The 22,760-nt window shown below is 39.2% G+C and overlaps 1 protein-coding gene and 2 long non-coding RNA genes across 5 annotated transcripts; 1 reads left to right on the top strand and 2 right to left on the bottom strand.

Annotated features, from left to right (window-relative positions):
- The first annotated feature begins 8 nt into the window (after window positions 1–8).
- LOC149105643 (uncharacterized) lies at window positions 9–22,719 on the top strand. 3 transcript variants are annotated; one of them, XM_089271100.1, is made up of 6 exons: window positions 9–270; window positions 10,015–10,077; window positions 10,723–11,025; window positions 15,301–15,363; window positions 20,631–20,933; window positions 22,042–22,719. In XM_089271100.1, the coding sequence occupies exons 1-6, from the start codon at window positions 121–123 to the stop codon at window positions 22,153–22,155; spliced, it is 996 nt and encodes a 331-aa protein (XP_089127226.1). In that variant the 5' UTR covers window positions 9–120; the 3' UTR covers window positions 22,156–22,719. The 3 variants fall into 3 exon arrangements, with proteins under 3 accessions (XP_089127226.1, XP_089127227.1, XP_089127228.1); XM_089271101.1 differs by lacking the exons at window positions 15,301–15,363; window positions 20,631–20,933; window positions 22,042–22,719 and adding an exon at window positions 12,266–12,495 and having other exon boundaries at window positions 15–270; XM_089271102.1 differs by lacking the exons at window positions 9–270; window positions 10,015–10,077; window positions 10,723–11,025 and adding an exon at window positions 12,375–13,806.
- Window positions 11,585–11,914, bottom strand: LOC149105645 (uncharacterized). Its single transcript, XR_016201321.1, has 2 exons — window positions 11,758–11,914; window positions 11,585–11,649 (listed from the first exon to the last, which is right to left on the bottom strand). It is a non-coding gene; the product is annotated as an uncharacterized LOC149105645 (long non-coding RNA).
- LOC149105644 (uncharacterized) lies at window positions 16,299–18,118 on the bottom strand. Its single transcript, XR_016201322.1, has 2 exons — window positions 17,213–18,118; window positions 16,299–16,429 (listed from the first exon to the last, which is right to left on the bottom strand). It is a non-coding gene; the product is annotated as an uncharacterized LOC149105644 (long non-coding RNA).
- Window positions 22,720–22,760: the final 41 nt, after the last annotated feature.

Genomic DNA, 22,760 nt, shown 5'->3' with positions numbered 1-22,760 from the left:
CCAAATTTGTAAACATGTAAATACTAACCAGACACGCCGCTTGTACGGGCGTTCTGTGGTCTAAGCTGAATTTCAAAATTCAACTCTATATTTCTTTCAATCACTTCGCCGAACGGTAAAATGGGGCATAACAGACGATTCTTGAAAGTCATCTCGATGGTTCAGGTTGTGATGGGGGCCATCTTTTTTGTGCTTGGCATTGTGGATAGGTATGAAGTCCGCTTCATATACACCAGTTACTTGTTTGCGCCTCTCTGGATAGCTGCTCTCGTAAGTACTTCGGGCTCTTGTCCCTCATTCAGAAGTTGTCTTAATGTTACCTTAAAACAGACTAAGCGAGGACGCTAATAATTAAGTCTCGATTAGTTTTAGTAGAATCCTTCCCATAACAGTGGCAGGTTATCACTGCGTGTTTATATTGTAACATGTACTATTCCAAGCAGTCCACGTTCAACAGCGATGGAAAGAGTGATCCATCACGCACTCTGTATTGTTTATCTTTGCGTTAGCCAGAGGAGAAGATAGCTATTTCTGGCCCTTATTTTTGTACGCTGTTAACACGAAAATTAAACCCGACGTGTTTCTCGCTTGTGTGCACGCAGACTAGAGAGAAGAGGAAAAGAAAAGCTAAATTTTTTCATTACAAATTGCACCTCGTGTTCTCGCTTGAAAGGTCAGTCTGAATGTGTCTAGGATTACTTTTGTACATAAACCTTTCATGCAAAGTGGATTTATGTCAACGAGGAAACGCAGAGCACGTCGCATAGCGCTTGACTGCGGTGTAACAGCAGCAACAGGGAGCTTAAAAAATGACGACGGCGGCTAGAAGAACGACGGCTGGAGAAAAATAGATTTACATTTTACCTTTGAAATTCTCAGTTGTCTACAACTATTCACTAGGATTAGTGAATGTAACGCCAGCGATCAATTCAAGAAGAAAATACGAAAAATTAGCCGTCGTGGCTCGTGTTCTTCAAAATATTATTTTATATTATTTTCAGACCCCACATTGACTGATCCATTTCAATCTTGACTTGTCCACTTCACTGTTGTATTTTTTGCGGTTGGGCGCGCAAAGAAGGCTGTTTCGTTTCGTGCCACGCTAAATCACTTTTAATTTCGTTCAATCATTTCTAATTTCACTGGACCATTCCTTTTATGACTTAACAGTTCAACATTAAGTTAAGCTATTTGCTGTTTGCACGAATGATTTGACTTCGTACTGTACGGGTCCGCAAATGATCCCAGGACCGCAAATGATCCCGGACCGCAAATGATCCCCAAATTGGACCGCAAATGATCCCGAACCGGAAATGATCCCCATTTTGGACCGCAAATGATCCCGATCAAAAACTAAGGAATGGCATGGATGGTGGAATGGTGTGGATAGAGAATTGGCGTACGTGAATACCGATGTTTTTATTTAAGCCATCTTATAATTATAATGGCTTACAACTTGATTCTTTTTTTTTTTTCATACTTTCGACTAAACTTTGTTGCTAACTACGATGTTATGAATATCACCACTCAATCATCAAAACACGACTTGGCTTACATTTCTTTGCAATTCTCAGTAAAATTATGATCAGTGCGCCATACGCTACATATCCTCCTTTGTTACACATTGATATTTCGGTGTTATAATTAAATCACATTTTATCAGCCATTAACGCCACTCGTCTAAAGTTTTAAACTAAAATCTAACCATGAAGCAACTATTACAGAAGACGCTGTCACCTGAGTAGACCCACAAGCCTACAACGCTTCATCACTCTGTAAAACACCTAGTGTGTAGCACTGGAAATTTGAACAAATTTATTTTATAATTTTTCCTTGGTCGTATTTTGGCTTTAATTCCTCGGAAATGACTACTTAAGTATTCTAAGAAGCCAAAATTCCAAGCTATAGTTATGAAGTTCAGCTTCATGACCACGCAAGGCCAAGGCTTGTACTTCGTTTTGACAATTACTGAGTTGTTTGATAGATGTTTGATACTATCGCCGCCGGAATTTCGAGAATGTTTACACGTATGTGTTTTTCTAAGGGTCCGGACGCACTGGACTGACAAAATTTGTTTGGCCCTTCCAAAAATCTCGACAAAATTTGTCTCTGCCAAATTTTTAATTTGTCAAGCAGTGATCAAATATGTCTTGCGAACAGCGAGAACTTTAGAAAATACAGATGGCGAGAGGCGAGCACTTCGTAAATTTTCTAGGTGGAATTTAGATATCTCTTTTATTAGAAAGAAACGTTTTGCGCCAATTAATCTGGCTGACATCGTTCAACCAATCCCAGCGGCTTACAGCCAATTATAGTAATTATGCTTTGTTGGATGTCAAATTACGTCAGGTAGCTTCGCGTCTGAGCTTCAGTGCGGTACACTAGGTGGACGCTCAAGGAGATCTAAAGCTTTCTACTCCGACATTGTGAACACATCACGGGAAGAAGCTTAGAGTTACCAGACTTTCAAGTGTTTTGACATGGAAAGTTGTTTTTGGTTATATTAATATTCTTAGGAAATGTGAACAACGCGGCATTTAGTCTAACAAGCATTTCGAGATTCGGTTTTGATGATTGGCAAACCGATTGACTGGAAGAAGAATCAACGCAACGGAAGAACTGTGATATATGCTGCTAGGCCGTTTACAATTTTACATTTTATATATATTTGATATCTTTTAAGCTTTTTAAATATTACTAAGTTCATATATTTCATTTACTTATCAGTTTATCTATTTATTTTATACATTATCTATTAAATTCTAAATAATTTTAACTTTAGCTAAGGTATATTTTATTGTGTAAATAGTGTCCGCAATTAGTTTTTTTTTAAGCTAAATACTATTGACACTTAAATAAAGTCATTCATTCATTCATTCATTCATTCATTCAAGCTTTATTCGGAGGCTTCTAGGATCTAACGAATTGAAGTCAAACAGCTCTGACAAGCTCTGAAGGTCGAATAGTAATAGTAATACTCTACATGTCTTCACGTCTCTAGATTACTTTTTACTTTTCCGGTTGCCTTTCGGGAAGAATTCTTACGTGCGTCAGTTTCAATAAAACGTCAGCAAAACGAGGAAGCACGTTTCCAGAAACATTCCTAGCGCGTGAATGTTTCCCCAATGTTTCTCAGGTTTGCCATACGGGAATTTTAACGAGAATCAGAGCATGCGAGCAGTGACAAAAATTTTGCGAGCACGAGCAAGCGAGCACTCATCTAATTTTTGCGAGCAATTCGAGCAATGGCCAAATTTTGCGAGCACTTTTAAATCGAATGGAACCATTCGATACCCCTAAAATACGCGCATGCGCAGAACTTAGTCATTTCACGTTTTGCAGAAGACGGTTGCGAAATGTGCAAAGATTTACAACGCACGTGCACAGCTGTTCTGCTCATTAAACCTTTTGTTTGGTGGCTTTCTCGTTGCCGTTGCCGTCGTGGTTTGCTTAAGTAAATCTCACTCGAGCCTTAAGGCTACCGCACACTAGCCGATTTTCTGTCGTAGAACTGCAGATTTTTTGTCGGGGTCAAATCGGGTTGAAATTTGTCGGGCCATCAGCTTGCCGCACACTCGCCGATTTTTTGTCGTGACTAACCGCGTTGAGGCTTGGGGCCGAGTCATCCAAAATCAAGATGGCGCCTATTCCACTGACGTGACTTTCATGACATTTCCTAACTGGTTGAGGTGCTCGCGAGCCCCGACAAATTGTCTTGGTCCACCGCACACTAGCCGACAAGGCCCGACAAGCACTGTCAGATGTCGCTTGACAAGGCCCGATCTTGTCGCAGACTTGTCGGAATTCACCGCACGCTAGCCGACCAGTGAAGATATTTTGTCGGCCGACAAAAACTCGGCTAGTGTGCGGCGGCCTTAACAGAAATAAACTTGGTCTGAACCTCAACAACATCGATTCACGATTCTTGAACCTTTTCAACTTTGCTTACCTTAACTGTAGTGTATACTGACACTATAATGTAGGTTGACGATTGAAGCTCAATAATGGTAGCGAACCGAGGCAAAATAACAAAGCTGCAGTACCGAGGTTCGACCTTGTCCGGAATAGCATACAAAATTAAACCTGCCTCAAAGAAATCTGACGCCAAGCGCTCAGGGAGACCGATAAACAAGCACTCCCAAAATTCCAGGCGTAATCAATCGATAAAAATCGATATTGGAAATTCAATCGACATCAATCGATATCAATCGCTGATTGCTATCGATTGACATCGGCAATCGTTATCAATCGATAATTCCTGTCTTCAGGAATATCGATTTTCATCGATTTTAAAAAACTCGACAATAACCACCCGGACTATTCAAAGATGGCTTTGTTATTATAACACCTGCAACAACACGAGACGTTCATCTTCAGCATGCCGCTAGATTATATTTTCCTTTTGGCCTACTCCGAGATCTACTCTTAAGTCGGTTTCCTGTTAAACGCAAATGATTGAAATCAGCAGAACACTGACTCTGTTGTTTATTTTGCTTCATCGTAATGCCGACGCTATCATGAAACTGGAGGGTTTTACGCTGCTACTCTGGGCTGAGCTTCTTCCGGTGTCGTAAACGAGCAAAGAGAGATGTAAAACCCGAAATATTCCGTTCTTGTTATTTTGTCAATGATTGTAAAAGATATGCAGGATATGATAAATTGGTTCATTAGAACCATTTTTTTACGATAACTGCAGAAACTCTCGCGCCCTCATTGACTAATTTTCATTGTCAATAAGCGGACGGACACATGATTTTATAATTTATGCGATGCGTCAACGAGCGAGAGCGGACAATTTGACAATTTGTTATCGTAAAAAACAGATTGACATCAGTTTTTCAAGCGTCTGTCCTGTTATTATCAATGAATTTCGTCATAACATTGTCAAAATAGTCTGCGGATCCACTTGGCTATCGCCTCGTGGATCCACAGCTACTTTGACAAAAATTTGAAATTCATGATCAATAACAGGAAAGACCTATAAAAAACTGACGTCATGATCAATTTGTAAATAGACAAATTCTGTCAAACATTTTATCAGTGTAGCTTGTCAAGGACAAAAATAATTTCCGACAGCATCGATAATAATCGATTCCAATCGATGAATCAATCGTTGTCGATTACTATCGGCGATCGATTACTCACAACTTTTTTTCTTCATCGATTTTCATCAATTGCTATCGCCAATCGATGTCAATCTTCGATTGATATCGATTGTTATTATATAGCTGTCTCACAAGGACTGGGAACTACCAAATTCACGAATTTGATTGGCTGAAATCAATATTGAACGCGGTGTAGATTTTCCCATCAAGACCGGCATCTAGACCGGTAATGTTTTGCAATGAACAAGTTACAAACTAAAATGCAAAATCCTTAAATATTTTCATCCAACAATATTTACTTATGGAAGTGCCAAAAAGCCCGATGAGAACAAAAAAAAAATCTGGCAGAGTTAAAGTCAGCTTATTGTCGTTCGCAAGCAGACTGTCAGTTAGTACAACGAATTAAATTGTTCTTGTTTGCTATATAATAAACATCTTACTAAAGTGCACCTATCACCAACATTTTTTTTCGCTAAAATAATAAAGCTTATTTTGTGGAGTAATCTGCCGCAAAAATTTTTCGATTTGGTTAAATCTTTGATTTTCTATGGCTCGTCAAACTACGTCAAAACGCCGCCATTTTGGTTCACGACCGAGTTTAACGGGGCATGGGTCGAGGGCCGGATGTCACGTCAAATCCAGAACACGGTGATTCTGTAAATTCGCATATTTACATGTTTCTGCGGGGAAAGGCTGGGAAAGTAGTTCGAAAAAAAGCTAGCCAGGTGCGTTGTAGTGGGATGTAGCAACACAGCAAACGTACAGGAGGTACTGCGCTTCATGCCATACCGTTTTATGGAGAGGTGATCGTCCTGAAGCGAAGAAACGTACAAAGCGATGGATCGATTTCGTGAAAGCGAAACGTGCAAAGTGAGAGGCGTCTGAGTTTGGTGATCTGTTCTTACCGTTTCAAACAAGATGATTTCGCTCGACGCCTGGATTTTCAGGGAGAGGAAGGGATTTTGCTGATTCCACGACTTGAGTGAGACGAATTTGGAATAACCGCTTTTCCATCGATTCATGCAGCCATTGTTGCATCTGATCTGAGAAACAGCAGCAGTCAGTCAGCACAGCCGATAGATACAGAAGTAATGGTGAGATATTTTTTTCTGAGCAAATGTTCCCTGCCTTAGTATGTTAGTTTCCTTCCTTGTTCAATTCTTTGAAAAAGAAATCTGTAAGGGTATTTTGGGCAAGAAAGTCATGCGAACAAGCACACTAGTTTGGAAGACCCACCGTTCAACAAATGCGGCCATGGACACATTCAAGCAAGAAATGGCTTAGAATTAGTTTATATGTTCAGAACCCTTTTTACATGTGGGTATTATCAATGTACAGAGAACATACTTCGACCAGGACCAGAACAATTTCAAGCTGTCTGTGTATGTGTCTGTTTCTGCATGAGGCTTGTGGACTTGAATTGTATTTATAGGAAGTTTTAATTATTGATACCATGGTAACACATGCTTATGAGATTGCATCTCTCCCGACCAAATGCTCTTGCAAATGAGAACGTTGTTCCAGAAACATTGCTGAAGACACAAATATTTCCCTCTTTGCCCAGCATGGGAAACATTGTTGCGACACAAAAAATGTTTCTGATAAATATTGTTTTTGACAGGGACATGGTTGTGTCCATAACAATGCATCTGCAAGTTGCTGCACTGTAGAAAAGCCATCATTGAACTGATGTTGTTGTTGTTGTTGTTCTTCTTCTTCTTCTTTTTATTATTATTATTATTATTATTATTATTATTACTATTATTATTACTATTATTACTATTACTATCATCATCATCATCATCATTATTTAGCTCATATTAGCTGAGCAGGAGGTGTGTATGGGAGAATCTTGACTGAGGATTGAACGCAGTGAGGTCTGTAAACACGACCGAGGTTAAGATTCTCCCATACAGACTGACTAAGCTTGGTTAATAAGATGTTTACAATAATTTGCAAACAAGAACAATTTAATTCTTTTAATGTAACTGGTTTGTACTAACTGACATTTTGCTTTGCTCTTTTCTCTCGTCAGGCTTTTTGGCACTTCCATAAATAAGTATTGTAAGAAGAAAACAATGATTTTGCATTTTAGTTTACAACTTTTCTACTGCAAAGCATTACCAGTCTAGATGCTGGTCTAGATGGGAAGATCTAGTCTGCTTTCAATATCAGTTTCAGCCAATCAGATTTGTGAATTTGGTAGTTTCCAGTCCTTTTGAGACAGAGCCATATTATTATTAGCTTGTCACTGTTTGCCAGGAAATAGATTATGGAATACAGAATCAAAGATAAATAAGTAAATATATAAACAACATAATTTTATTGTTGTCCAAGTTGATTGCAACATGTAAATGGTCAGTGAAGGGACACAAACATTAAATTTTCCACTTGACAATAAAAGAAAAAAAGGCATCTGCTTTCAGTTTGTAACACAGGATTATAATAATTCACATTTCTAAGCACAAGCGAAGAAAAAGGGGTCCTTTTGATGTTTCGTGGGCCTTTTCTTATTGGTGTGTTGTGCGAGTAAAACAAACTGTCTATGTCAATGAATCAATAGTTCAGTAAGCTGTTGGTCTCCAGGTGAGTAAGACTGATATGTTTTCGAACAAATGCCATATTTTTGCAGTATTGTACAGTTGTAGAACAGTTTGTGTTGCAGTTTGTCAAAATAAGTACAGTAAATATCCAGCCCACTCTAGTTTTGTTCAAATTCCTCATGAAGGTCAAATCATTCAGAGCTTTCATCCTTTTCAACTGAAAATTCCTTTCTAATAATATTATTGCTACATAAAGGAATCCTCTTGTTCCGCAACATCCCATACACCAGCCTTGAGAACTCTTAGTATGAAACACTTCGTAACTAAAAAAGGTTAATGGAAAAAAGTTTTCTAGCAGTGGGCATCTTATATATGGTGAGGGACGGGGGGGGGGGGGATAGGGCAGGATACCTAAAAACAAAACTCAATGAAGAAATCACAAAAAGTAACAGTATTGTTCGAGAACCACTAAAGCATGTTTGTAACAGTGATACAGGACTAAACGGGTGTAAACTAATCGTATAATTCACACTTGACCAACCAAAGATTGCAATAACCTAACCAACCCCCTAGCTACCCCCCTCTTACTCAGGAACTTTACAATGACTTGTTTATACATGTAACTGATCGTTTCACAACTATACTTCAGTGTAAATTGGAAGAATCACTGTTAAGTAAAATGTTGTGTGCATGCATGTAAAGAGGGATTCGGAAACATTCTTATCTTATACAGCCATGTGCAAAGCTGAATTACCTCTCTTTGCTGCCAGTTTGATGATAGGTTTGCTTCCCTTTAGTTTTGTATTTGCCTGCTGCTAATCTTAAACTCCATTTCTGAAGGCATACAGGTTTAATTCCTGGATATTCAGTAACACACGTTAAGATAACATCAGCGCCAATATCTTCAAGAGCAAGATCACTCTTCTTTGAGTATTGACAACCATAACATTCGTTGATGTTTTGAAGGGAAGCGACGCTACAATTTCTACACTTGCACGTAAAGAACACAAACACTGTCATGGGATAATCATTTTGATCTACATTGAACGCATGAAGTTAAAATAATTTGAGAAAGTGAACGGACTTGACTGTTATTACGAAAGTATATTAGTGCGAGATCGAAGAAGGCGCGAAGATAGTAAAGACGCGCCAGGCGCTACAGTCTTACTAGTATCACTCTTCGACGTCTACATATCATTGGCTTCGAGTCTGTCCATCTGAGCTCGTTCGAGTTCTTTGTCAGCATCCACCTCCTGGTATTTGGCTGTCCATTCTCCATTGGCCAGAGAGTAGTCAGCATACAAATTAGCTCGGTCGTCATCGTTTGACTATTCAGTTTGCGATGTTGAGAAGCGTGAGCGGTCATTCTTATCAGCGATAAAATAAATTTCAGAGTTTTCTGAGTCAAAGCTCATTTCAGAATCAGACGAACTAGAAGACATTGTTAGTAAAAACAGAAATCGGTCGACTGCGGAGTCCCAGCGAAAGAACTTGTGCTGCAAAGAGGCTTCTACACTCGGACAAAGTAAAAGACCTGACTGGGACAGTCGAAGCATTCGTTCTGGATTTGACGTCACAGCTTTAACTCTCCCCAGATTCCCCATGCGCGGTCGCGAACCATTCGAAACTCGGTTTCGAAGGGGCACAGAAATTCGAGGATTTCACCAAATCGAAAAATTTTTGCAGCAAATTACTCCACAAAATAAGCTTTATTATTTTAGCGAAACAAAATTTCGGTGTTAGGTGCACTTTAAAGGGGCTAGGTCACGCTGTCTTAGGTAGTTTTGTTTAATTTTGTTAATTATGAGCTCTAAACGTCAAATTGGCAGAGCAAAAGTCTTTCATTTGTAAAATCACGGCAACATAACAACTGAAAATGATTTTCCAGCTGTGTAAATGACATTTTGATATAAACTGATATAAATTTGAAAAAAGGTGGGACAACGTTTTCAAATTTACCCAAATGCATCAATTTTAATCCTCTCCAGTTTTGTCTATCCATGTCCCTTCCTTCCTGTGTTTTGTTTGAGATCTTCTATAGTTTTGAGCCGTTTTTGTGATATTTCAGTTAATTCTATGACCATTTGATCAGTGCTGAAATTGCCTAAAATTTTGTGACCTAGCCCCTTTAACGGAGCTTAGTCGGTCTGTATGGCAGAATCTTGACCTCGGTCGTGTGTACACACCTAACTGCGTTCGGTCTGTACTCACGACCTTGGTCAAGATTCTCCCATACAGACCCCCTGCTCGGTTGATAAGAGTTAATTATCGATTATCGGTTTCTCGATTGACAACGCCTGGCAAAAAGGCGACTATTTTTTTCTATTCTATTTTCACCATTTCTATTTTTATTCTTTTTCTCCAAGGTGTTTCCGGCTGGCATCATGGGAGTGATTTTGGTCGACAAATCAAGTTCCTCCTCGACTTTGGTAAGGCAGAAATGGAAAATTCCGATTTACCTTCATACGTAAAACGGGAAAAATATTTTATCCACTTAGATATCTCCAAATATCGCTCTTTTCTCGTGATACAAAAACGACACGTTTTTCTGGCAACAATTAATTATATTTTGATAAAATAAGAGCGGAGCTGGAACGCCAAGCGGAGCACCATAACTATAGGAACAGAACCACATGCATGCATAGACAATTATTTTTACAGGGTTAGTGGCGTGGATCGCTGATGCCTGCGCCCTTCGATAAATAGGAGGATGTCGCGCTAAATGGCGCCAATACTCCAGCCACTAGTAGGTGGACCGAGGCATGCTGCCTCAATATTGGACAATTTTGATATTGAACATCCATGTTATGGTCAATTGACACCTGTCAAAACAAGGTATCTCCTGACCAGTATCACGTAACCATATCGCTGGCTCAGGCTTCGATCTATTCGAGGTTACATTTTTTGAAGTTCACCGCTGCACAGTTACTGGTTTTCGATTGGATCACAGGCTCAAGCCACGTTAACTTATTGTAGTCAGGAGCTCCGCTTTCAGGCTTGGCTAAATTTATATATTATTTTTTCCTTGTTCGTGGGGCTTACTCTGAAGTCGCTTCGATTTTGATTCATTTCAGATTAACGCCGTGAGCTCTGTGAGCATGACGAGCGCCATAGTATCAGGTATAACCATGTATCAATATAAATGGGCTGTGGGCAGAATACTGGTCGCTAACCTATACTCTGGGGGTATGTATCGGGAAGTCACTGACTTTGCCAACAAGGACGTGCCTCTTAAACTCACCGACCAGGAAAATACTGTGGTAGCAATAAGCTCCTTGGTTGCAATATTTTCCACCATTGAGGTTGCCCTCGCCGTTTGTGCTGCTTGGATCAGTGATTCTCTTTTGCAGCCTCCCCAAGAGAATCAAATCAGTCAGGTATGTGAAGGTATATCTTTCGGAGACACGTGAAATAACTTTCATACCATGGCATAAAAAATTCAGCCAATCAGAATACAAGAAAAGCGTTGCATACTCGATGGTATAGCACTCAACTTTTCCATCACGCGTTGCGCGTGTCTCGCATAGTGTGACTCAAACAAAACAGAAGTGCCCTATAGAGTAACAAGGCCCCAAATCTTCTTTTAAATCTTCTTCTTTCAAATCTTCTTCTTAGTGCAATTACTTATCCCGGTCCAATTACTTATTAATAGTATTTATAACAAATTTCGAAATTAAAAAGATCTTTGAGAAGCTTTTTTGAGCGAAAAAGTCAGTAGCGCTTCCCATAAATTTTAATAAACGGTCCGCAATGCGTACATGTGGGCTTATGGCAAGCGCAGTGTTATTCCATAATTGGGTTGACATATTCCAGTCTTACGAGTAGGCAACTACTAGAACGATAAAAGTAGGAAACATTAAGAAGGAAGCCATTAAAGCGCACGTAATTGACATGAGAGTCACGTGGGTATCCAGTTATAGGTAAAGTCGCACACGCTTTTAACTCGTTTCGGATCTTCCGTTACATAGAAATTTATTTCCCCAATGATCGAAACACGGTAACTGAAAATAACAAAATTACCAACACGGGAATGAACATAAAATAACTAACAACGACCGAACATGAAGAATGCAGAAAAGCGGCAAAGCAAAATAAACGAAGAAACTTACAAGACGAATGTGAAAAACCAAAGACGAACCGAAAACCAGAGACGCTCGTAGTACCCAATGACGCTACTAACTGAACTAAATTACACGCAAACCGAACTTATAGAGTATGCAAATGAACATAACATATACAAAAAGGGCACAAAACAAAAGAAACTAATTACGGAAAACTTAACACCAAACACGAAGCAAGAAGCATGAACAAGTGTCACAAATTCTGGCGCCTACAATAGGTATCCACTTTCAAAAACTTGTAATAATTGAATACCGGTAATTTGAAATCCACGTGATCGCTCGCCGATTGCGTGACAAATAGGCGCGCGGAGAACCAATCGCGATCAAGAATTCTGTTATGGAAAAAATTTATCAATTAATTAATCAGTCTATCATTCAAGTCGTCTGCCAGTTATATTTCACGGCCTTTTTTCCAGTTCATATGCTAACCGTGATTGGCATGGCTCAATATAAAGCTGTTGAAATATATTTTTTCTTTTAATTGAATTACTTTCAGGCAAGAGATGTTAATAACCAGTCTGGAGCCGGACAAATCCCCTTGCAGCCGACCTATACAGTAGCTCAGCCGATGATTGCTATTCCACCATCCAGCTACAATGCCCTTCAGTAGCTGTCTTGCTTGCTTTTTCACAGTTATTATGAAAAGTAACAGTAGGTTTCCTAGTGAAGTCGTAAGACATCGTAAAACTCAGAAATCAATAAAAGTACCAACATGCTATACAATTACATGCTTTACCACAATTGCTGCTAATCTCGCAATCTGATTGGCTAATTTGCCATTGTCGATAAGAGTCCCGAGACAACGCTGCTCGCGTCAATGTGTCGCGCAATGCCTTTCTCAGCTCGTGCTCTGAAAAAACATTTTCTTTGACGTTGATGTTGTGGTAAAAGCAACTGCGCCTCGTGAGTCCACAACATTTTGACCACTGTGATGACGCGTGTCGTTGTCGATAAGAGTACAGACCATGCTAAACCACACTTGACTTGTTAAATTGAACATATCCAAATATTTGGAAATTTTGCAACAAATATAACTTAGCATTTTACCCTTTAGCACTGTTTCTCTAACGTTTTATTGTTCATCGCTACCAAAATAAACATAACCGTTAGTAAAATTATCGCAATAAAAAGTGTGGCAATAATCAGTAAAGAGGTGACGCATATTCTCAAAGTCGTAACGTGTCTGTTCAGCCCAGAAAACTCTGTCAACACTAACCCTCTCTGTACAATGTAAAGGCGGCATCTCCAGCGAATGCAGATCAGTATTTTAATAAGCGATATCGATATCCCGCGAATTAATTTCAGCAGGGTACGATCAGTGTGATGCCAAAAGTTTTCAGAATTCTGTCATTTCTCACAGTAAATGTGGTTCCGAACTTCGCAAGTCGACTGTCAAAAAATAAAATTTAAGCTTATGGCTATTAAACTACCAGACGAGTGCAGCCATGCAAACAGATCGACGAAGACTGAGAAGAAGCTATGTTTCTGAGCGAGGGTCTGGATTGGAGAGCTAGAATCTCATTTATTAGTAAAATATCTCAGTTGCAGACCTCGTTCTTAGACATCTCGGTTAAAAACGCCTTCTTCCTATGCTCACAGTTACAATTTTGAGCAATTAATTCTCAGCGATAAGCTAAGCACTCACTCACTTGAGGAAATTTCCTACGCCTGGCTAGTGAAGGCAAAATGTTACTGCCAGTTATTCATTTGAGACTCCCTGTAAAACTAAATTTAAGCTAACCATGATCTGTTTTCACAGATCGGAAGCTAGCTGCATGAAGCGGCTGTAATTCGCAGGGTTTTATAATAGCTACGTAGGGTTCGATCTGAATTCACTTAAAAATACAGTTCTGTGGCTATATTTCTTCCACCTCGCCGAGCTTTAAAATGGAGCATAACAAGCAATTGTTGAGAGTCATCTCGATCGTTCAGATTATCATGAGCACCATCTTTTTTGTACTTGGCATGGCAGATAGGTATTACGTCCCCTTCATATACACCAGCTACTTGTTTGCGCCATGTTGGATAGCTGCTCTCGTAAGTACACTAAGATGTGGAGTTCGGGCTCTTGTCCCTCGTTCAGCGTTGTCTTAATGTTATCGTAAAAGAGACTGTGCTAGGACGCTTATAATTAGGTCTCGATTAACGTTAGTAGAATTCTTCCTGTAAACTGGATTTGGCATTCCTCATAACGAACAAACGGTTACAGTTCATCTCTGTGTGTTTATAATTCTAAGCAGTCCACGTTTAACAGCGATGGAAAGAGTGATCCATCACGCACAATTTATTGTTTATCTTTGTGTTAGAGAAGGTAGCTATTTCTACTTCCCTGAGTTTTTGTACGCAGTTAACACGGAAATTAAACCCGACATCTTTTTCGCTTGAAGCAACGTGAGCACGCAGGCCATAGAGAAGAAAGAGGAAAAGAAATGCTAAATATATTCATCACAAATTGCGCCTAGTTTATTAAATTAAATGTTCTCGCTTGAAACATAGCAAGTTGAGATTAGTCAGAACGTGTCTATAGTAGAATTACTTGTGTAAACAAACCTTGCCTTCACTATGGATAACTGCCGACGAGGAAGTGAAATGCATATCACGTCGTAGTAACGCTTGACTGCGGCCTAATAGCAACATTGGGGAGCTCAAGCAATGACGACGGCGACGCCAAGGCCTAGGACGACGGCTGGAGAAACATAAATTTATCTCTTACCTTTGAAATTCGCAATAATCTGGAACTATTCAGTTAGGACCAGTTTGCCGAGCATTCTAAAACCCTACTCAAACTAAAGATGTAACGCCAGCGGTCAATTCCAGAAGTAAATACGAAAAATTAGCCATTGTGGATCACGTTCTTCAAAATGCATAGAACTCAGCATTTCACGTTGTTGTTGTGCAGAAGACGGCTATGAAATCTACAAAAATTTATAACGCTCGTGCACAGCCATCGTTCTGCTCATTAAACGTTATGTTTGGTGGCTTCCTCGTTGCCGTTGTGGTTTAGTTAACCTCCCTTTTAGGGGAAACTGGGTTTGGGCATAAAAAAATTAATCTCACCCAAGCCTTACATAAATAAACGCTGTCTGACCGTTAAGAACATCGATTCTCGACTCGTTTCGTGCTTAAATTCTCGTGCATGTCGAGCAGGCTTAGTACACGCGCAGACCGAAGACTTCGGAGACCGATAAACGACCCTCAAAGTAGACAAAAAACATTCGGCTTACAATAATGAGTAGACTTTTCAACTTTGCGTACGTTAACTGTAGTGTGTACTAACGCTATGCTGTAGGGTGACGATTGAAACTCAATAATGATAACGAACCACGGCAAAATAACAAAACTGCAGTACCGAGGTTCGACCTTGTACGGAATAGTAAGCAAAATTAAACCTGTGCCTCAAAGAAAAGAGGCGCCCAGCGCGTGGGGAGACCTTTAAGCAAGCACTAACTCATTTAGACAATTATTATTTTATATTCTATTTTTATCACTTCGATTTTTTTTTTGTTTTGTTTTGTTTTGTTTTGGTCCAAGGTGTTACCAGCTGGTTTGATGGGATCGATTTTGGTCAACAAGGCAAGTCCCTCCTCGACTTTGGTAAGGCAGAAATTGAAAATCCTGATTCACTCGTATACATAAAACGGTACAAATGTTTTATCTACTTTAATATCTCGAAATATCGCTCTTTTCTCGAGATACAAAAACAACCAGTTTTTCTGGCAACTTATTTACTGTACGCTGGCACTCGGCCAAAACATGGAAAATAAACCTAATGGTTCATTGTGTGCTCTGTCTGTTGCGTAGTGAAGCTGAAATGATTGTTTTGTGTAAAATAATAGCGGAGCTGGGCAGCTAAGCAGAGCCCCATAACTATAGGAACAGAACCACGCGCATGCATAGAACAAGAAAACCATACAACTCTTTTTTATGGTCAACATGGCTAGCGGTATGGATCACGGTTGCTTGAGACCTTCGACGAACACGACGTCATGCAATATAGCGGCCATACTCCAGCTAATATGGAGTTTAAGAAACCACGACGACGACGCCGAGGACAACGTCGATTAAAAACATAGGCACGCAAGGCGTACAAGAGTTATTTTTTTGTGTGAAGTGTCGGAGATAGGAGCATTCATGGTACAGTAATGATTTGGTTAATTTGACATTTTTTCTTTGGTTGCGATGTTACATCGGTCATGGTAAGATAGCTAAATAGTAAGCCATAAAATGTTTGACTGAACAAACTACAGTAATCTGACATGTCTCCAGATTAATGTAGATACCATCTTATTTTCTAACAGGCAATTTGATTCGTTCTTTGATACAACCCGGTGTGACACGCGCACATGCATAACTCCCTCACTCACCGATCACACAACCCTTCCAAACCCCAAAAGGAATTTTTGCTCAAAAATACTCAAGTTAATTTAGGGACTTTTTCGCATTTTATACGAGACGTAAGTTTACCTTTTCACACAACACAACACAAAACAACTTCACCGAAAATAGAAAGAAAGAGAAAAAACCTCTGACACGTTGAAAGTCTGATTTAATTAAATTGCACTTTAACTTGGTGCCGCGCAGTCTTCAAAGAACATTTGAACAGTTTTCATACTTTTTACCTTAAAAAATATCGGACTGAAATGAATGTCATCAAATAAAACTATTAAACTGCTACTGCAGAGACGTATAAACCGTCCAGAAATGAAAGCTTTTTTGTTTAATATCCTGGAAACAATAGCCGATAACTTGTCAGCTCTAATTGAATTTACTCGCATATAAAAAACAAAAGTGTTAAGTTACCATTTGTTACTAAAGATAGCAAACATCTCGTGGGAAAGAGTGGTGACGATTCGTCCGTTCTAATTGAATTTACTCCCTTGTGAAAAACAAGAGTGTCACATTACACTTAGTAACTAAAAAACAAAAATATCTTGTTATATTTGCATGCAACAAGAACAAAACAATCGTTACCCGCACTTACTAATGTAAACGTTAGAACTGTTTCAAATCTAAAGTCTCGTCCCCTCTAAAACATGTCCTAAGAACTAGAAGCGACGATTCGTGACCGCTAATTGAATTTGCTCCTCGTGAAAAACAAAAGTATCAAGTTACCTTTAACTAAAAATAAAAATATCTCGTTGCATTTGCATACTACGAACTCACGAACTGTTTCAAACCTTAAGGCTCATCTCGTTCATTTAACTAAAATCCTCAGCCTAACCCACAGAAAATGTCGAAGTAAACCCAATATATGAATACTTCCTCCTCTTTTATAGAAGAATGAATACGGCTGTTCTGAACTTTATCGGAATCAGATCTTCTCACATACCATTTACCTTTACAACAAGAAATTTGATTGGCTGTTTATAGTAGATCCAATCTGATTGGTGTGACATACATACATCTCTCACTCACTCACTCACTCACTCACTCACCCATTGACCTATTAAACTGCTACTGCAGAGACGTAAAAACACTCTAGAAATGAAAGCTTCTTTTTTGTTTAATATCCTGGGAACAATAGCCGATAACTTGTAAGCTCTAATTGAATTTACTCCCATATGAAAAACAAAAGTGTAGAGTTACCATTTGTAACTAAAAATAGCAAACATCTCGTGGGAACAAGTGGTGACGATTCGCCAGCTCTAATTGAATTTACTACCTTGTGAAAAACAAGAGTGTCAAATTACCCATTGTGAGTAAAAAATAAAAATGTCTCGTTATATTTGCATGCAATAAGAACAAAACAATCGTTACCTGCACTTACTATTGTAAACGTTAGAAATGCTTCAAATCTAAATAGTCTTGTCTCCTCTAAAACATGTCCTAAGAACTAGAACCGACGATTCGTGACCTCTAATTGAATTAACTCCTTGTGAAAAACAAAAGTATCAAGTTACCCTTTGTAATTAAAAATAAAAATATCTCGTGCCATTTACCTACTTCTAACTCATGAACTGTTTCAAAACTCAAGACTCATCTCGTTCATAACTAGCAACCATTACACTGAAAATTATGCACTCTAAAACAACCCAATGTACGTATGTAACTGTCACACTCTCCTCCAAACCGGACTAAAAATCACAAACCGGCAACATACACGTCACTCTTTATTTTTCAACCACCAAAGTCCTTGTGTTTACAGATACCTTGTGTTTCTCACATACCATTTACCTTTACAACAAAAAATTTGATTGGCTGTTCATAGTAGATCCAATCTGATTGGTGTGACATACATACATCTCTCACTCACTCACTCACTCACTCACTCACCCATTGACCCGTCCATAACATACCCGACGCGCCGACTAAGAGGTATTTTTTTTACAAAAAAATAACTCAAAAATGAATTTATATTTTACCCACGAATCTCGCCATACTCGAAAGACATTAACCGTCGTGGTTCATGTTCTCCAGACAGCGCAAAATTTAGTCATTTCACCTTGCTGTTTTGCAGAGAACGGCAAAGAAATGTACCGAGAATTATAACGCACGTGCACAGCCATTCTACTGCTCATTAATTCTTTTGTTCAGCGACGTTGCCGTTGCCGTTGCCGTCGTGGTATTCTTAAATTCCCATTAGCAGGTCGACCAAGGCATGCAGCTTTCATATTGGATAAATTTGATATTGAGCATCCATGCTATGGTCAATTAACACCTGTCAAAAACAAGGTATCCGCTGACTAGTATCACGTGACCATATCGTGGGCTCAGGTTTAGGCCTAATGAAGGTTACTTCTTTTTTAAAATTGACCGCTGATCAGATACTGGTTTTCAATGAGATTGCAGGCTTAAGCCAGGTTAATTTATTTTAATTAGGAGCTCCGCTTTTAGGCTTGGATAAATCTATATATTATAGCTGAAAGGAAACCAAAATCGAAGTTGATCGTATGAAAGTAAACGAAGTAATAATAATAATAAAGTACAAAATGAAGAATATGGCCAAGCAAAAACGACTGAATACCCTTGTCATCATCGCTCATTGCAATATTGCATTGATATGGGGCAGCGGAAAGAAGTAGGTTTTCCAAAACTAAAAAGAAAAAATGCTCAGAAAACCTTAGGGAAAGGTGGTCTTCTAACTTCAAAGAGGTATTTTCTGAAAAAAAACAAACTTTATAGGACAGTTTTGGTACCACGTTAAAGGACTTCGCACTCTAACTTCAATTATGAGCTTTTCCAGGTCACATGCCACAATAGTACAATAAGTGTTAAAAAGTGGTGTTCATTATGAATACGATAACATATTAATGAACGGTTCGAGATGCATGGAATTAAGTTCATCCTGACCATAAGCAAGTTGTCCAGGGGACAAATCTCAGAAAAGTGTTTTGAAGGGTTTTTTAAAAAAGTTCACTAATATTGACTAGAAAAAGTTTACTAATATTGACTAATATTAACTATCTTAACTGAATAACAGGGAAAGCATTTGATAAATTGCGGATTTTAGAGATTTACGACCTAGGTAATCGTGTCCTACACCAATTTGGAAAATTTGACAACATTCGGTTGAATTTCAATGGAGATATCGTGTTTGAAATATTGGTGATCCGTCTCTTTGGTCGTTTTGAGAAATAATTAAGTAATGGGAATGGAACTTCGTGTCGTCCAATTCGGTCTGTTATCATACTCGTGATAAACAAATCGATTTTCTTATCACTCGTATGATTACAGACCGAATTGGACGACACGAAGTCCAATTACCAATTAATCATAAAAATTACAATTTCCGAGAAAAGAAGAATAGCCAAGTTATGAAACAAAGGGAAAATTTGCATTAAAAGGCTGCCAAAGGAGGCATAAAATGCTCAAGGTTGTGATTGGTTGATTTAAACTACAACTTTGAATGTGATTGCCTTATTCAACTGTCCGATAACAAACTGCCAATGAGAACTTGGCAAGTGAATTAGTAGGAAATAAGGGCTTTTTAAACCAGTCAGAAGAGAGCCCCGATTAGCCCAGCGAAAAAGGGGGGGGGGAGCAGACGCAGGGGGTAGGGCTTGTGTCGAAAGGTTTTACTTAAATTTTGAATACCGGAATACGCCGCACCTGTCATAGAAAATTTAACCAAGTATAAGGGGCGTATAAGGTGGTACAGGAATCAATGTTCAGGACCATGATGCAAAATTCTTATAAGTACACATCTCTTCAGCTTTCCTGTAAAGTATAATTAAAATGTACTAAATTGAATCCATTTTGAGAAATAATTACGTAATGGACGTACCTATGGACGTCCCTATGGACTGTAAACAGCCGTTGCTATAGGAGTTGCTATGTTAAAATATGGCCACCAGCGCGCAGATTCGTTGCTTTAAACGTAAATCAAGGAGTAATTCGAGCAAAGTCGTTTCAAAATACGTTTTGCAAATGGTTAGGGATGTTGAATCTTCATGTTTCGAGAAAACGTTTTTAGGAAAAAAAGAATTGTATGTGGATGTAGAAGACCACCTTAATCAAAACCATTTTCTTCCAGATTTTAATGCCGAGCACCATAACAATAGGAACAACACCACATGCGTACACCCTACGACGATGACGTCGCACAAAATGGCGGCTTTACTTCAGCTAAAAGGTCGACCGAGTCATGCAGCTAACCTTCGTTATGGTTTGCTGATCAATCGCCGCATGCCAAAACACGGTATCCGCTGACCAGTATCCCTTGACCGTATCGCGGACACAAGTTAAGCGCTCGTGAAGGTCACGTGTTTTTTTTAAGTTGATCGCTGCCAAGGTATCACCGGCTCAAGCCAAGATAAGTTAACTCCATCAGGAGGTCCGTTTTTGGGCTTGGCCAAATCTATATATTATGGCCTTGTTCGTGGGGTTTACTCTGAAGTCGCCTTGATTTTAATTCTTTTCAGATTAACGCCGTGAGCTCCGTGAGCATGACAAGCGTCATAGTATCAGGCATAACAGCGTATCGATATAAATGGGCTGTGGGCAGTGTACTGGTCGCTAACCTATACTCTGCGAGTACGTATCTGGAAGTCACTAACTTTGCCAGCAAGGACGTGGCTCTTAAACTCACCCACCAGGAAAAGACTGTGGTAGCAATAAGCTCCTTGGTTGCGATATTTTCGACCATTGAGGTTGCCCTCGCCGTTTGTGCTGCTTGGATCAGTGATTCTCTCTACCAGCACCCCCAAGAGAATCAAGTCAGTCAAGTATGTGATGTATCTCATTGACTGTGTTGGCCACTGTATTCTCTATCAGTTAGTAATAGTAATTGGACCGAGTGGAGTACAGTTCGGGAAGTAATCGCCCGAGTAATTTCAAAATCGGACTAGCTTGAAGCGCGAGGCCGATTTGAAATTACGAGCACGATTTCTCTCTGAATTGTATTCCACTCGGTCCAATTACTAATTAATCATATTAATAAAAATTTGGAAATTAAAAAAAAGCCTTGGGAAACTTCTTTTCAACGAAAAAGTCAGTAGTGCTTCCCATACATTTTACTAATTGTAGGAAATATTAAGAAGGACCCTCTAAAGCGCACGTAATCGGCGTGTGTCACGTAGGTATCAAATTACAGGTATCCACTGTAATTGGACACCAACGTGAACGCACGCCGATTACGTGACAAATAGCCGCGCGGAGAACCAGTAAGGATCGATAATTTCGTTATAGGTACGATTAATAATGGTAATGGACTGAGTGGAGTCCAATTCAGTCTGTAATCAGACGAGTGATTAACAAAATCGGACGACCGCGAAGCTGGAGTGCGATTTGTTAATCACGAGTATGACTACAGACTGAATTGGACGACACGATGTCCCGTTACCAATTAATCATAGCCATTACAATTTTCCACAAAAGTAAAATTTTCCTTTGAAAATGAGCTTTTAATAGTGATTGTTATAGCGGAGACTTATCCTCCACAATTTTACAAAGTCAGTGTCTTGAATTGGTTGCTATAGAGATTGTAATCAATGTTGTGATTGGTGGATTAAGTGGAGAGGTCCTAAATGATTGGCTGGTGTAACAGTCCGATTACAGGTGTCCGATTATAGTCAACTGTCCAATTACCCTGTCCGATTACAACTTTGCAGATTAATTAGAGCCAAATACAGCAGTTTATGCAACAATCACATCGGAGGAAATTGTAATCGTTATAATTAATCAATTAATCAATCAATCAATCAATCAATCAATCAATCAAATCGTTATATTTCACGGCCGTATTCTTTTTTTCCAATTCATATGCTAACCGTGATTTGCGTGGCTCAACATAAAGCTGTCGAAACATAACTTTTCTTTTTATTGAACTTTCAGGCAGAAAATGTGTACACCCAGTTTGAAGCCGGATATTTGCCATTGCAGCCGATCTATGCAGCAGCCCAGCCGGTGGTTGCTATTCCACCACGCAGCTACAATGCCCTTCAGTAAATGCCTTGCTTGCTTTTTCACAGTTATTATGGAAAGTAACTGTTGTCTTCTTAGTGAAGCCGTTAGTCATCGTAAAACTCAGAAATTGGTAAAAATACCAACATGCTATACGCCACTCAGGATTTACGCCCTACACCCCACCTTCCCTTCCCCCGCAATTGAAGCCCTACACCCCATCCGTCCCCCTTCGCTCGCTCAAAATGCAAAGAGCCCTTCTATATTAAGCCGCTCAGAAAATAATCTGTTGTATTTGAACTTATATTTGGGAATTGCCGTTACAAAGAAACTTAACCAAAATCATTGTCAACGTCATTGTCTGGTAGATAGGTGTAAAAATCACTGTAGCCTTGGCACGTAAGATTTTTACGCAGTTTAAGGTTTCTTACGAATTAACGACAGTACTCAACCAAGGCATAGGGTATAAACCACTGTTAGTATTAACTACGATATTTGCTCGGTATGTGCAAATATACTATGATATACAAATATACTTTAATACACTATGATATTTGCATGGTATGTGCATATTCCATTGTCAATAAAGTTTGATATCGCTTGCTGTTCGATCAGTTTGGCATGTTCAGGGGGATTTCAAACTGACGCCC

The sequence above is a fragment of the Orbicella faveolata genome, unplaced genomic scaffold (assembly GCF_042242905.1).
Source record: "Orbicella faveolata isolate gen_17 unplaced genomic scaffold, um_ofav_v1 contig_34, whole genome shotgun sequence".
Classification (NCBI taxonomy): Eukaryota; Metazoa; Cnidaria; class Anthozoa; order Scleractinia; family Merulinidae; genus Orbicella; species Orbicella faveolata.
Note: the sequence above shows the minus strand (reverse complement) of the source record. Positions and strands in the feature narration are given on the sequence as shown.

Excerpts from the sequence above, each read along its gene's own strand:
- LOC149105643 (XM_089271100.1), top strand. The coding sequence starts at position 121 with ATGGGGCATAACAGACGATTCTTGAAAGTCATCTCGATGGTTCAGGTT. Across the intron at positions 10,078-10,722 it reads CAAGTTCCTCCTCGACTTTG|ATTAACGCCGTGAGCTCTGT; the intron begins GTAAGGCAGAAA and ends GATTCATTTCAG. Across the intron at positions 11,026-15,300 it reads AAGAGAATCAAATCAGTCAG|GTGTTACCAGCTGGTTTGAT; the intron begins GTATGTGAAGGT and ends TTTTGGTCCAAG.